Source organism: Mus musculus, chromosome 14, assembly GCF_000001635.26.
Source record: "Mus musculus strain C57BL/6J chromosome 14, GRCm38.p6 C57BL/6J".
NCBI lineage: Eukaryota > Metazoa > Chordata > Mammalia > Rodentia > Muridae > Mus > Mus musculus.
This window is the reverse complement of record NC_000080.6, coordinates 69,655,106-69,669,982: the sequence shown is the minus strand read 5'-3', so window position 1 is coordinate 69,669,982 and position 14,877 is coordinate 69,655,106. Positions and strand designations below refer to the sequence as shown.

The window sequence follows — 14,877 nt, the reverse complement described above, 5'->3', positions numbered from 1 at the left end:
TACTGCACACATCACCTATCCAGCTACCTTGTTTCCCAGTGAAGAATCTCGGGACCAGAAGGTTCTCCAAGGTCACCAGACAAGCAAATAGCCAGGCCAGGATGAGGACTCAGCCTCTGTCCTCTCACTACCCATGGGAGTGGGTGTGGTTACTTGTTCCATCAGCTAGAGCCAGGACTCAGAAGCTGACCCTATCTGCTCTGGGGCTTGTCTTCAATGTGGTACTTTTCCTTTCCTGATGACTACTGTCATCTACCCAACGTGGCAGAAGGCACATGAACCTTCCACGGCACCTTCAAGGCCAACATCAAAGGTACCCAAGGCCTCTTCTTCTGAAAATTCCTCAGGCACTTGTAAACCTTTGGCTGCTCTGGGTGGTGAAAGAATTAGGTCATACAGAACCCACTCATGACACATGGAATGTCCATGTCATCAAATGCTTGCTTGTTTATGCCTCAGGATGAGTGGCCCTCGTCCTATGGACCTTAGGAAAGCACAGACTTTACAAGTAGGTCAACTGGCAGAGTGGACAGTGGGAACACCGAAGAGCCTGGTTGTCTCACTGGGACCTAAGGAGAATGAGTTGTTATGTAGCATAGCACAGACTGCTGCATAACACAGTACGCTGCTGCTGCCCCAAACCGTCTACCCCATTATTGCACACTTGGAACACTGGCACAAGGAAGGATCAAATGTGATCCAGCCTGGGCACGGAGGGAGATAGTGCCAAAACAAGGAAGCCAAAAAATGTAAGAGTTTGGAAACCTCAGTCTTTCTGCCAATTACTGGGGTTCCCTGAGCCTCAAATTCCGCATATGATGGACCAGAGGAACTGAGTTCCTCTCCAGCAGGGCGGGTCCATGACCGCAGGGCTTTTCTCTGTTCATGCCCAGGGTAGCTGGGGGCATGGCACCCTGCAGGACGGTCGAGCAGATGAGCTGCATGGTTAGGATATGCGAGTTCTGTGTTCTTGAACTGAGCTGGAGGTGAAGCTTAGCCAGGAGTCCTAGCAGAGGGAATAACGGATGTGGTGTCCATGGCCTGGGTGAGTGAGGGCGATTTCCTCCCTTAGGCAGCAACCAGTGAGCTCTCCAGATTCCTTTCCATGGGGTGATGGCTCCATGCATGAGAGCATGGGTTTCCTCTCACAGTCTAGGAGAGTGATTCTTAATCTTCCTAATGCTGTGACCCTTCAATATAGTTTCCTTCTATTGTGGTGACCCCCAACCATCCATAAAATTACCTTTGTAGCTACTTCATGACTGTAATTTTTGCAACTGTTATGAACCGTAATGTAAATATCTGATATTCAGGATATCTGATACATGACCCCCAAACGGGTTGCAACCCACAGGCTTAGAGCCACTGGCTTGGGACATCCTATTCTTGTCTGTAGTCCAAGCCACATCAGCACTGCAATAGCAGCCTCCCTGCTGGTCAGTGCTGAACAGACTCCCAGAGAAGACCAAGACTGTCTTCCTTAAAGCCCAGTTCTTCAGGGGAGGGCTGGGCACTCATGAGGCTGCTTGGTCTTGGGAAAGCTCCTGACGGACCAGGGCTTTCAAGAATGAGTGGTTTTCCTGGACTTACCCGGAAGAGGTTATGGTCTATTCTGTGGTCAAAGGGACAGCATTTGACCTGGGGTTCCCCACTGAATACTCTCCATTCTTTTGCTCCTTGTTCACAGGAGTGATTTGTCTGGGATAATTGATAGAAACCAGCATCCTTCTCATGACTGTCTCAGGACATCAGAAGGGGCTGCCCGGTTTTCTTTCTCTTCTGCCAGGAGGAGCCCAGTATTGACAAGGCAGCAACAGGGTGGAAAAACCAAGGTGACGGTTCTTTTTTTTTTTTTTTTCCATTTTTTATTAGGTATTTAGCTCATTTACATTTCCAATGCTATACCAAAAGTCCCCCATAGCCACCCACCCCCACTCCCCTACCCACCCACTCCCACTTTTTGGCCCTGGTGTTCCCCTGTACTGGGGCATATAAAGTTTGTGTGTCCAATGGGCCTCTCTTTCCAGTGATGGCCGACTAGGCCATCTTTTGATACATATGCAGCTAGAGTCAAGAGCTCCGGGGTACTGGTTAGTTCATAATGTTGTTCCACCTATAGGGTTGCAGATCCCTTTAGCTATGACGGTTCTTTTGGGTGCAACCATGCTTGATGGATTCCGAGGTCTTTTCCTGGAGGAAGGACCTGGAATTCTAGCTTTCCTATTGGAGCAGCTGAGATTACAGAACGGAGCATTGGAGACCTGGGCTGGTCTGTCCACTAGTTGCTCTCTTTGGCCAGTCACCCTTTCTCTAGGGGGCAGTTCCAAACCCATTAAATGGGGGTTTAGTGTTCTTTGAGGATCTGGCTCAGGAGTCAGGGGTGTTCTAGGATTCCCTAATGAATGGGCTGCTGCAGGGGAGGAACAGAGAAAGCTGAGCTTGAGAGAGGTTCACCACTATCAGGACCTAGGTCCCTAGGGCCATATTTTCCTCTATTGAGAGGCTCCTACCTTCAGCTACCCCATTTCTTACCTTGCCCTAGTCTGGAGCCTGTGATGGCCTCTTTAGCGGTCCCAAAGCCCAGCTCTCGGCAGACCACACTGGCAGATACCAGGTCCCACTTGTCATCGCAGATGGTTCCCCATTCTCCATTCTTCAGCACCTCCACTCGGCCCTCCCCGACCTGGGCTCCACCTCTCAGGCGCACCAAGGGTTGCTGGGGAGACACACGGTCCTGCTGAGTGCAGAAGTGACACGTATCCTTCGAGCTGTCAGGGCCCCACTCCTGCCCCATGGCCCTGCCAGATCCCCAGAGCTCAGTTCTGAACTTCATCACTCGTTGAGGGTTGGCAGGCAAAGGTTCCCTCTGTGGCTTCTAATGGGCCTCTGTCTAGGAGGCCATCTGAGACCATAATTGGCTCATCATTCCTTCCCACATTTGACTCCTCCATCCCACTGTCAGCGGCAAGCTTCCTATCTCCAGTTCTGGAACTTCCAGTGTTAGAGCTACTGTACATGGAAGTTTCCAAGCCCACAGATTACAAGCGAATCTTTATTTTCCACTGCTTGTAATAGAGCCTTACAGTCTAGTCCTGCAGGGAGACCCCTTGGTGAGGAGCCAAATGCAAGCAGTAATTCTGCTCATAGAGAGGGAGGCAAAGGGGAGCCCACAGGAAGTAGCAAGACAGAGTGAAAAACCGAGGCCTTACCAGGAAAGTCAGACCTAATCGAGACTAATCAGGACATGACTCAGAGCAGGGGCGCTGCAAGGGACAGGGAGCCTTCCTAGTTAAGACCAGAAGGCATCTAAGTCCAGATTACAAGACGCAGACTGTCCAGACATTCAGAGAGGGCAGAGAGGACAGAGAGGGAGGAGATGGTAGTTTAAATGCCCCTAATCTTACTCATTGTCTAGAAGCCTCAGCCCCCTTCTGGGACTTCAGGAATTACCCAGGAGTCAGACCCATCCCCTGCATGTTTCATGAAGCCTGGGGATTATATCTAGAGGGTTAGGCGCTGGCCTCGCCTGTCTATACAGCAGCTTTGCCCCAGTTTCTATGCACATGTACACACTCATTTGTGCACACCGTGTGTGTGTGTGTGTGTGTGTGTGTGTGTGCATGCGTGTGTGTGTGTCTGCAAGGCTCTGAGTTACTGTTGATACTCAATGGAGGGCTATATGAAGCCACTGTAGGCAGATCAGACCAGAGACCTTATTCTACTGAAACTTATGTGGTCCCCAGCCTGTGACTTCCTTCAGCTCAAGTACTGCTGGCCAGGATGAGACAGGCCTGCCTGAAGGTGGTATATTTCAAGGGTTCAAGCCCTCTGCCACCTCAAGGAGAAAGACACCAAGTAAGAGCCTATCTCTTTACTCTCCAGTCACCCCTGGCTTCCTCTCAATGTCTTGGGGCTAGCCTCATAAGGGAGGCTGCTGTGAGACCACCCGGAGTCCCTAAGGGACTGCTGAGCTCGGCACTAGTGTGAAAAGGAAGGGAGGGTAGGTGAGTGTAAAACACTGAGTGACTTCAGAAACTTTGATTCTTACTTCAGAAAGCAGAGCACAGTGAGGAAAACCGCTGGCTACAGCCTCTGTTTTCAGTAAAACGTGACCTCCTTCCCAAGCTCATGAGTGGGACACAGCCCCCGTCCCCTCACGTGGAGCCCCCATCCTGACCACAGCTAGATGGAGACAGAATATCAGATAGCCTAGCCACAGACCCTGGAAGTGGCCAGGTGGCGATCCAGCTGGCCACGGAGTGAAGACACAAACCAAGGAAAATATGAGGTCAGCCTCCCACTTCGTTCATTGGTTTGGTATGAACTTGACTCCTTCCCTTTACACAGAACAGCAGAGGAATTCCAAAACAGTAGGATCTGGAACCCTGGGTGACAGGGAAAGCTGGGGGGGGGGACTGGGGGGGGTATGGGGAGGAGGAAGGATGAGGTCATCAGAATGAGGGGCAGGGGAGGGGAAGGTTCAGGCAGGGCAGACTGGGTCCTAGAAGTAGCACTGTCCAGCTATGCCTGTAACACAGAGCTAGGGTATCTGATAAAGTAGTCACATATCTATCTGCACTTCCATGGTCCCCTGAGGGGATTGAGAAGGCCAAGCTCACTGTTTCCCAGAAATACCAGAAAGTTAGGAGGCCCCTTTAAGTCATTCCCAAAGTCTGGGCAGAAGCCTGGGCTCCCAGCATGCCTTTCACTCCTCTCACTACTGCTGGGACTTTTATTCAAACACCTCCCAGCCTGAGTGAGGCACCCAGGATGGTTAATTGGAGGCAACCTTCCCTCTGATTTCCTATCTCTGTGGGGCACCTCAGAGGTAGCTGAGGAAAAGGGTAGGCAGGAGGAAGAGAAGGGAAAGGAGACACAGCTATTATTGGTTTGCAGAGGCATTTCTACTGTTTCCCCAACTTCCATCCCTCTTCATCCCCCTTTCTCCCCTCTTCTTCTCTGGCATGGAACTCACTCTGCCAACATGATATCTTCTGAGTACACAGATCTTAAACAGTCTGGGGACTCAGCCCATGATGGAAGTTTTATCAAGCCTGTGACTCAAATCCTAGTCTATGATCACAAACATCCAATACCCAACAACATGTGTGCATCTTAACCACACACATAGACACATCTCCAAAACATACATATCCCCAACACACAAACACACACACACACACACACACACACACACACACACACACACACACACATGGAAGGAGAGAGGGAGGGAGAGAGAGAGAAAGAAGAATATATATATATACACATACATGTGTGTGTGTGTATAAAACCTCTACATGACTATGGAGGGAAGACAGATTTAGAGACCCTTTCTTTTTCAGAGGATCGGTCTGCCCTGATTGGGTCACTCACTTGTTCTGGGGAAATCAGTCAGCTGAAGTGGAGGATCTAATTTATATGGGAAAATATCCCTCGCTGTCCCCTGTCCCCAGCCCAGTTAGTCTCACACACCCTCTATACAAATCAAGAAGCCATTCCTGTAATGATAATGTGGCCAGCAGACAGATGACTAATGGGTGAAAGCTTTTTGCACTTAAGTTAGCTTTTCTTTTGTGAGATAAGCCCAAATGGGTTAGAAAAAACGTAGCTGATGCCATGTGCCTTGGAGAGCTGCATCCTTCTTCCTACAGCTCCAGAGTCCTGGATGTTTTCTCCTTCAGGAACTTTACAGGAGCACAAGGCCCCTGGCTGGCTACTCCGTATCTCTCTCTCACGCTGACTCAGTGAACTGAGGATAAAGAGCCTGTGCTGGCTAGTGACATTCTCTCTCCTGTTCCCTATCTAATGATGACCCCGGTTAATGGCCAAGTGCCTGTACCTTCTGCCCAGCCCTTACCTCTGGCTTGTAGGCTTTCCGGAACCTTGAGGGTCCATCGGGGCTGAAGATCTGGCTAGGCACACAACTGACCACAGCTGGCTGCCCGTTCTCACAGGTGGCGTTCTTCACAGGGTCCCGGGTCACGGAAGGGCCCAGCTTGCAGCTGGAGATATGCGCTTCAGTGCCCGTGCAGTTCATAGAAAACTTCCAGTAACGCAGCTTCCTCCGCGAGGCAAAGGTTCTGCAGGGAAAGGGAAGTGTTGGGCAACTAGGGCATCCTAGCAGTCACCTGCTTCCTTCCTACCTAGCAGGTCCATTTCCCACAATGCAGTCTCCCTGGCCTCTCCCACCCCTGGGCTGGATTATAGGCATGCACCAACACTCCTGCCTTTATTTTCATTTTAAAAGTATAACAGTTAAAGGATAGTGGTTTATAAAAGCCCCTTTCTTAAAGCAACAGCCAAATGATAACACAACTAAGCCAGTCCCATGAAAATAGTATTGGTTCAGTCCATTCAGGGACAGAGATTTTACAACCTAACTCCCTGCCAAAGTGCCACTTCTAAATACTGTTAATTACAGTGCAATTTGTAGTAGAGGGGACAGTCAACCCATAGCACTACTGTATTGGTGAGTGAAAGTTAGGGACTGGGACAGCAGGAGGAAGAACTGTGCTGAGAGAGTTGATGGCTCATGGCAAGAGCGCTAGTACCAGAAGAAAGACCCACCTCCCAGAGCAAAGATATCTTGAAATTCTGGTAACAGGGACTCACAGCTAAATCTACAGATGCATATTTCCCTGGCTTGGACTCCATCTTTTCTATGAATTAGAACACTGTTGTATGAAAGATTAAAACCCAAGGGAGGATTTTCTCGCCTTAGCTTTGGTTGAAACTGTAACTAGATGGGTTATCTCTCAAGTGCAGGTGAATATTCAGATGGAGGAATTACCATCGCATGGTGTCAGTTAACTGACCAAATGCTGACAAACACTTAAAACAGTGCACAGATCCAGGGCAGTGGTTTTTGAAATGAATAAAGACTATAGTAGTGATGTGGATTGAATGTGAAATGTCCCCCAGAGGCTCATGTGTTGGAATGTTTGGTCCCCTGCTGGAGGCTCTGTTTTGAGAGGTAGGGCCTAGCAGGAGAAGGTGGGTCTCTGCAGGAGGGATGGTCAGAGTTATAACCTGGACTCTCTTCTGCTCTCTCTGCTCCTGATCCTCAGAGATGTGAGGAGACCCAGATACACACCCCTGCCAGTGAACTCCACCATGCCCTCCCCACCAGGAAGGACTGTGCCCTCCCTAACCGTGAGCCAAAAGAGCCTTCCTTCCTTGAGTTGCAGCACTTTGGTATTTTTGTCATACTGAAGAGAGATGTTAGAGGACAGAGAGATGGCTTAGAGGCTAAGGACATGCACTGCTCTTGTACAGGACCCGAATTTGGTTTCTAGTACCACACTTGTTTACTCTAATTCTAGAGAGAACCGGATGCCCCTATCCTTTGCAGGCATGTATACACACACACACACACACACACACACACACAGAGAGAGAGAGAGAGAGAGAGAGAGAGAGAGAGAGAGAGAGAGAGAATATTAAAGAAAGAAACTAATAAAATGGTTGAAGGAGAAAAAGAAGGGGGTAAGAGGTAGGGTCCATCAGCTCAGCAGTTAGGAGGACTGACAGCTCTTCCAGAGGACCCGAGTTCAATTCCCAGCACCCACATGGCAGCTCACAACTGTCTGTAACTCCAGCTCCAGGGGATCTGATACCCTCACACCACATACATGAAGGCAAAACAGCAATGCACATAAAACAAAAATAAATAAATTACAAAAGAGAGAGGAAGAATCCTTGCTGAGGCGATGAGGACTGTCTGATGGAACACCAGGCTATGAATAATCGTGCGGTTTAAAGAGGTATGCCGGAGGACACTGGTCCTCTGAGACTGTCCAGCTTTTTAGAGCTTGTGTGCTTGCCCCTGGGCAGGACTCAGAGAGATGCTCGAGGAAGCTGACTGTTGCTACCCTGACAGAGGCGGCTATGTGACAAGGAGACCCTGGAAGGGACAGATGTGAGGTCTGTCCTTGCCGGTCCAACATCTGCCTTTTCTTGGGGTGAATGATATGTGAACACAGAGAAAGAACAAATTCTTTAGATGTCATTATTGTCTCCCTTTTACCAAAATGTGTGTCTTGGAACAATTCTAGCACAGCCGTGGGTACAAGCACTCAAATATCTAAAATACACAGTATATCTGATAGTTCAGGATGTGTGTTCACCACAATGACATCATACAGTAGAGATGCCTACAAGGGGGCTGTTATTAATTCCAGTGCAGCTCCCCCTCCCCACTTCCTGTGAGGCCCCTAGCACTGAGAAACCTCACCCCCCTTCCACACATGTGCCGGAGAATACGCTCAGGGGAGCATTAGCTGTTCCAGGTCAGAGCACACTGAACCCACCGCTGGCTTAGGAAAGCCCATCTGTTTCCAGCTGTTGGTGAGCACCACCCTCTCTCACCCGGCATATAGGGCTGCCTCAGACCTGTCCAGTCTTCCCCCAGACAGCCCTGCTTCTGTCTTACATCAGCTCTCAGGAATGTGCCTCCCACCAGGACCCTCCACAGGCATCCAGCTGCCTGAGCACCACCCCACCCCCATCTCCATCTTAGTTACTCATGTATTGGCTGAGCTGGCCCAAGAGAATCAAGAGATGTAGTGAGGGGAAGGGAAGCACCGGCCGCCCCCAGGCCTGGATGACTGAGGTTAGGGACAGCCTTCTGCCAAGCTGGAAGCCAGCAGGGCTGCAGCAGTTAATGAGTTTGAGTTGCTGTTGAAGCATAGAGAGTCCCAGTGGCTTCTCCCCAGCCAAGGGAAAGCTCGATTTTGTGAGAGCCTGCCAGGGGCTCAGTGTGTCTGATCCAGCTATACTTTCTAAACCTGGGGAAAAATTACCCAAGAAAGGGATAGGAGTCTATTGGGTCCACGTGAGATGAACTTTAGCTAAAACTCTCCTTGGACAACCTATGTATTGCGCTTACAGAGTCTATACATTCCCCAGTGGCTGCTGGAACTAACGGTGGGATTTCCCTGGGCTGGAGCACTTGGTGCCTTATGGGTAAGCCTTCCTATAAGCTGCATTAGATCCATCATCTCTCTTGCTCCCCTCAGGAGTGAGTTACTTAGAAGCAAGGCTAAGCAGGCAGTGAAATGGGCCCTCACTAGGACTGTACTGACACCACAAGAATAGGAAGCCCCGCCCCAACTGGTTCTCCCCTCTTACTTATAGGCTTTGGGGTTGTAGGTCTTCTCTGCAGGGAAGCCGAACATGCCACAGACCACGTGGGAATTCTTGGCTGTCCAGTGTTTGTTGCAGATCTGCTTCCAAGCCTTGCCCTCCTTCACCTCCACGTAGCCCTCTGTCACAGGCTTGCGATGGCGAAAGGCAGAAAGGATGGGCCGAATCCGGATGTCTTCCACCTGTATATTTAGGCTCTGTGAAGAAGGAGATGTGGAAGGTCAGGGGTTTATGACAAGAGTCTGACCCTGGACAGGTGCCAGAGAGCAATTCCTTCCTCAGGAACCACAGACTGATTTCTGCTGGCCCACCTTTCTCCAGGCTCTACAGAGGGGCCCACGTTCTCCCAGTGGGCACATAGCACTACCAGTTGTTATACATTGGGAGGTAGTGTGGTAGCAGGCACCACCACACTTGATGACTTGGAGTTCTCTAAGAAGTCTTGAGCCCTCTCCCCACCCCCAAGCTCCCCATTTTCCTCTAATAAAATGTGGGAAGCCACAGGTAGTAGATTCTTCCTGTATGGGCTTTAAATGTAAACGCATAAGGGAGCAAGTCTTCATCTTTTCATAATCTCAAAATGAGGGTTCGGGGCTTACGGGAAAAGAAGCAAAGCCACCCAGTGTTGAGCATGTCGTGTGTAGGGGAGCCTCGAACCTGGGGAGCTGTGAGCTAAATAGAGCAGGGGATGATTATTTGGCTGTGGCAAGGCAAGATTTTGCATGTCTTGAGTCCCTTAGAAAGCTGCCTTCCAATCTTTCTGGGTCAGTGAGGGTAGCAGTTTGGGTCTGGGTTGGGAGGGACTCATTGTCAGGACGCTTCTGAAGGAAGCAGACTAGAGGAGAAGGCACTGGAGGAAGTACCCATTCCGGGGTATCCTCTGCTCCAGGACACCCAGTTGGAATGGCCTTGTGTGAGAAGTGAAGCCTTCAGAGGCAACGGGGAGAGAAATGACCAGGGAAGGGCCCTCATAGTTACCCTGACACTTTTCATGCTTCTCCAAGGCATAGCACACCAATGTTCAAACCCAGAATGTCTCACTTCCAGTTCTCTACCCTTGTCCCCCTTGGAGCCATCGGCATACCTTGCAAGAGTCCCTGCCTCTGCCTGCCACGGGACTAGCCAGAGAGTCCTGTCTAAAGCACTTATCTCTACTTGCTCCTCAACCAGGCCCTTTTTTTTCTATAACAGGCAGCTGTCTAAGTTATCGATGTCCACAATCTTTCCAGGATGATTCCAGCTACGCCTCCCTCCCTGCTCAGTGTCCCCAGCTCCAATTCACCCTGGTACAATGGACCAGCATATGATATCAACAGCTGTTAACATGCTTAGCACGTTTATGTCAAACACTTCCCGTGCAGCCTCTTATCTAACCCTTAAGTAGGCTAATGTGGTTTATTGCCACTGTCTACAATTTACAGATGCAAAAGCTAGTAATTCTAATTGCTTCCTCGGGCCACCCCGAGCCACACCTCAGACACACGCTGAGCAGGGCCAGGGAGGGAGAGGTGGGGCTGGTAAGGGCCAAGCAGAAAGGAAGACTCCAGTGACCCAAGTGCCCTGTCCAGCCAGAATGCAAATGAGTCAGAGATTGAACAGAGCCATTATTTGGGTGCCCAGGGATTAATGTCTCCCGCCACAGGCTTCAGAGTCCAGAGCCAGGCCTCACTCCACAGGTTCTGCACAACAGTGGAAAGTATGCAGCCAGCCGAGAGGGATGGCATTTGGCCCCAGCTCCCTCCACACCAAGCGGAAGGAACGCTGCTGGGGTAGGATTATGTTTTCCCCTGAGTGGATCCTTTACAGCTCTCATCAGCCCACAGGACTCGTGCAACCTAGACACATGGGCAGTGATGAGCCAAGAAGTGGCCTGAGGGCTAATCCAACCCCTCCCTGCCTCTTCCCACAGCAGGAGGCTCCTGGCACCCAGTGTGGATGCCTCATGCCCAGTAGGAGAGTTATGGTTGTCCCACTCATCCACGGCTAGCACAGCCGACAGATTCCATTCACAGATCTTTTCTTGGCTGTCAGCAGTCGTAGAACCTTATGGATGGGAGGTATGATCCCTATACCATGGAACTATAGAGGGAATAGCTGGCTGGGAAGCCCAGCAGCCACCCTGACACGGAATCTGCACAGGGCCTGAGGCCATGAACAGTCATGCTTGTTGGAACATTGATCTCCTTTCTTGCCTTGATTTAGGACAGGATACAACCCATTGGCCAACCTGTGGGCTTCACAGCAAAGATAGTGAGCCCCAGGGTAAGCCTTAGCTGTCATTGTCTTCATTCCTCTCCCAGCTCAACCCATACATGTGTGTCTGTGTGATGCACATACATGTGCATAATGGTACATGTGTATGCGTGTAAGGAACACATATCTTCATGGTGTCTAAGTATCCACAAATTTAAATCTGTCATTGTGTATCTGGGAGCTAGTACTATGCCTGTGAATTTGTGTACATTTGTATGTATATGGTACAAGGCTGCATGTCATGTGAGTCTTTGTTCATATATGTGTATGGTGGTTTATGATGGTCTGTATATGTCTTTGTGTGTACAGAATATGTACCTGAGGAAGGAGAAGAGAGAAACAGATTCAATCCCTGCAACAGTTAAAGAAAGCAAGCAGTCAGAATGGGCTCCACACTCATTTTTCTGAGGTAGAGCATCTATCTTTACCTGTAGAATCAAGTCCCTCTGGCAGGTATTGCGGTGGTTTGAAAAGGAATGGTTCACATTTGACTATTTGATCCTCAGTTGGTGGAACCATATGGGAAGGACTAGGAGGTGTGGCCTCCTTGGAGGAAGTGTGTCACTTAGGTCAGGCTTGAGGTTTCAAAAGACTCCTGCCATTCCTATTGTGCCTCCCTCTGGTCTCCTATCTGTTGATCAAGATGTGAGCTCTCAGCTTGTCCTGCTGCTGTACCTTTGCTCTGTCGTCATGAACAATAACTCCCCAAAACCGTAAGCCTAGTGAAACACTTTCCTTTGTAAGTTGCCTTGGTGTGATGTTTTGTCAAAGCAATAGAAGTAATTAAGACCAGAACCATCCATGCTGTCCACTCGTTCATGTATTCACTCAACAGAATATAGTCTGTTGTCCACGGGCCTTACCAGACTCCTATGTGGCCCGCTCTGTGCCCTGTTTCTTCTTTAATGGCAAAGGCCATTGCAAATCAAGTATCAGTCGACTGCATTTGAGGCTCTGTGAACAGAACCTTACATCTCTTCCCTTCTACAACTCCCACAAAACCTACAGGATAGCAAAACGGCACGTCCCTGATTACAGGTAAGAACATGAGAAAATTTGATGAGGTTGGGCAACTTGTTTAACTTTATGATCTTATTAATAAGCAGGTAAAAATAAAAACGGAGCTGTCTCTATTCCAGCTTACAGGGTTAGTGACCACTGGTCTCTGAGCACTATCTGTTCTACACGCCTTTCTTGCCCAATATTGTAGTGACTCTAATACTGGTTAGCCTGCAGCTCTGACTTCTGGGTGGTCCCCTCAGGGCTGCCTGGCACTGTGTATATTAGAAGTTCAAGGCTGTCCCCAGAAGGACTATGAGTCAGAGGATGGTGGATGTGAGGGATGAGTGAGTGGCTCTTGTCATTGAGCCAAGGAAGTGGCAGGCAAGCTTTGGTGGCACGTAGTCAGGGCTCATGTGAGCTCTGCAGCTGCCTCAGGTCCTGGGAAACCTCAGGGTTAGAAGGCAGATGCCTGCACGCGCCTCCTCCCTCCTACCTCACTGCTGTGGAATCCCTCCATAACCACAAGGATTTTCTTTTTCCCAGAACTTCAGCTCCCAAAGACGTTTGTTTGAAATATCAAAATGGGTAGTTCCTTCTCCCCCACCCCCGTAGATATGTTAATGTTTTGTTACAGTTATTTGTCTATTTATGTATGTGTTGAGAACGTGTATGTGGGTGTGCATGCCACAACATGTGCAGAGGATAGAGGATAGCCCTATGGATTAAACTCGGGTCATCAGGCTTTGAGGAAAGCGCCTTTATCACTGGACCATCTCAATGATCCAATTTGTAGATTAAAGACCTGGAATGTCTTGAATTCTAACAAATATTTACCTAAATGCTGGTCCTCTTGCCCAAAACAAAGTGTCCAGAGCTCCAATAAGCTTCCCTTCCAGGGTCTTGTAGAACCCTTTCCCCTTGTTCCCCACAGAACTAATTCCTACTTCTCAGGCAGGCCCTGGGAGTGACTAACATACATTCTCAGCAGAAGAAACCAAGATACAGTGAGGTCAGGAGCCTGCCATGCTGTAGCTGCTGGGCTGGTGGGAAGAGGGTAGAGTGAATGACCAGGAAATGGACATCAGACTTATGCCTTGAACCATTTAACAGGCACAGCATCTACTGGTGACCTGTAAGCCATGGAATGTGGTAATCTGGGGTCTCTGCCCATGAGGAGTCACCCATTTGGAAAGGTTAGCTACCTCAGGGTATGAGGCAAGGAGAGGCAAAGCAAGAAGCACACAGCTTGCAGCCAACTCCTTTTTAGAGGGACTGGAAACTCTGTAGTGAGCAAATGACCTCTCTGCAAAACCAGGCAGATCTTAGCTTAGTACCTTATCTCTTCCCTCTGTTCTGAAAGCCTTAATTTAACCTCTTATTGGAATTCACTCAGGGCTACAGACAGAGTGGAGGAAATGTCATTATGCCAACATCCTCCTGGGATGTACCATTGGTTGGGATAGCTCGGTCACTTGGTCTGTCCTCCATTGCTAACACGTTTCTGCATCTTGCTTGAAAGGCCTGCAGCACACCTTATTTGACTATTCTTTTTGAAGTGGGCAGTTACATTCAGACCCATGTCTCCCCCAACCCTTTCTCAACATCTCATAACAACCAACCCAGAAACCACAATTCTTCCTTATACAGACAGCCATCAAGTGAGTCCTTCTTGCCCAACTTTGCAGACTATACTTCCTGCACCCTTTCTTCTGCTCTCTTCTTCATTCCTATAGCCCATTGGCCCTAGCAACACCTCTTCTTCTGCACTGATTTCCTATCTACACATCTGTGGCCCAAATAAGCATGTAGGATGTGATGGTTTGTATGTGCTTGGCCCAGGGAATGGCACTATTAGGATACGTGGCCTTGTTGGAGGAAGTGTGTCACTGTGGGCATGGGTGTGGGATTTAAGACCCTCATCCTAGCTTCCTGGAAACCAGTCTTCTCCTAGCAGCCTTCAGATGAAGATGTAGAACTCTCATCTCCCCCTGCATCATGCCTGCCTGGATGCTGCCATACTCCCTCCTTGATGATATTGGACCAAAACTCTGAACCCAAAAGCCAGCTCCACTTAAATGTCCTTATAAGAGTTGCCTTGGTCATGGTACCTGTTCACAGCAGTAAAACCTTAACTAAGACACAGGACAATTGTGAATATTTAAACAGGCCATTAAAATTCTACCACCTCACTGGCTTTGAATTGAAACAGACCAATAAAATATTGAGCTCCTGAAACCAGTGTTTTTCAATATTATGAACATTGCCTGGTTACTCTTCTTTTCAATCCAATAAGCAATATTTCTACTTTATTCTAATTTAAATAAATTCCTTCAATAATCATAAAAAAATTCTACCACCTCAATCCACTACATGTCTACATGGCCAGTCTCCAATCCAGTCCATTGTTACTTTCATTCACAATGACCACTGTGTATCATTCAGACATTCCTGGATTTCTCCAGGGCACTGGCTTCA

At 49.0% G+C, this 14,877-nt stretch overlaps 1 protein-coding gene across 5 annotated transcripts in view; it reads right to left on the bottom strand.

Moving 5' to 3' along the window:
* Loxl2 (lysyl oxidase-like 2) overlaps positions 1-14,877 on the bottom strand; it is an 87,143-nt gene that overhangs the window by 25,852 nt on the left and 46,414 nt on the right. For 3 of the 5 annotated variants that reach the window (XM_006519745.2, XM_006519744.3, XM_006519746.2), the window contains exons 4-6: positions 9,133-9,344; positions 5,861-6,083; positions 2,533-2,737 (exon numbers count right to left, since the gene is read on the bottom strand). In XM_006519745.2, the coding sequence (XP_006519808.1) occupies positions 2,533-2,737; positions 5,861-6,083; positions 9,133-9,344 (640 nt within the window). The remainder of the gene's footprint in view (positions 1-2,532; positions 2,738-5,860; positions 6,084-9,132; positions 9,345-14,877) is intronic. The other 2 variants (XM_006519747.2, NM_033325.2) reach the window with 1 other exon arrangement.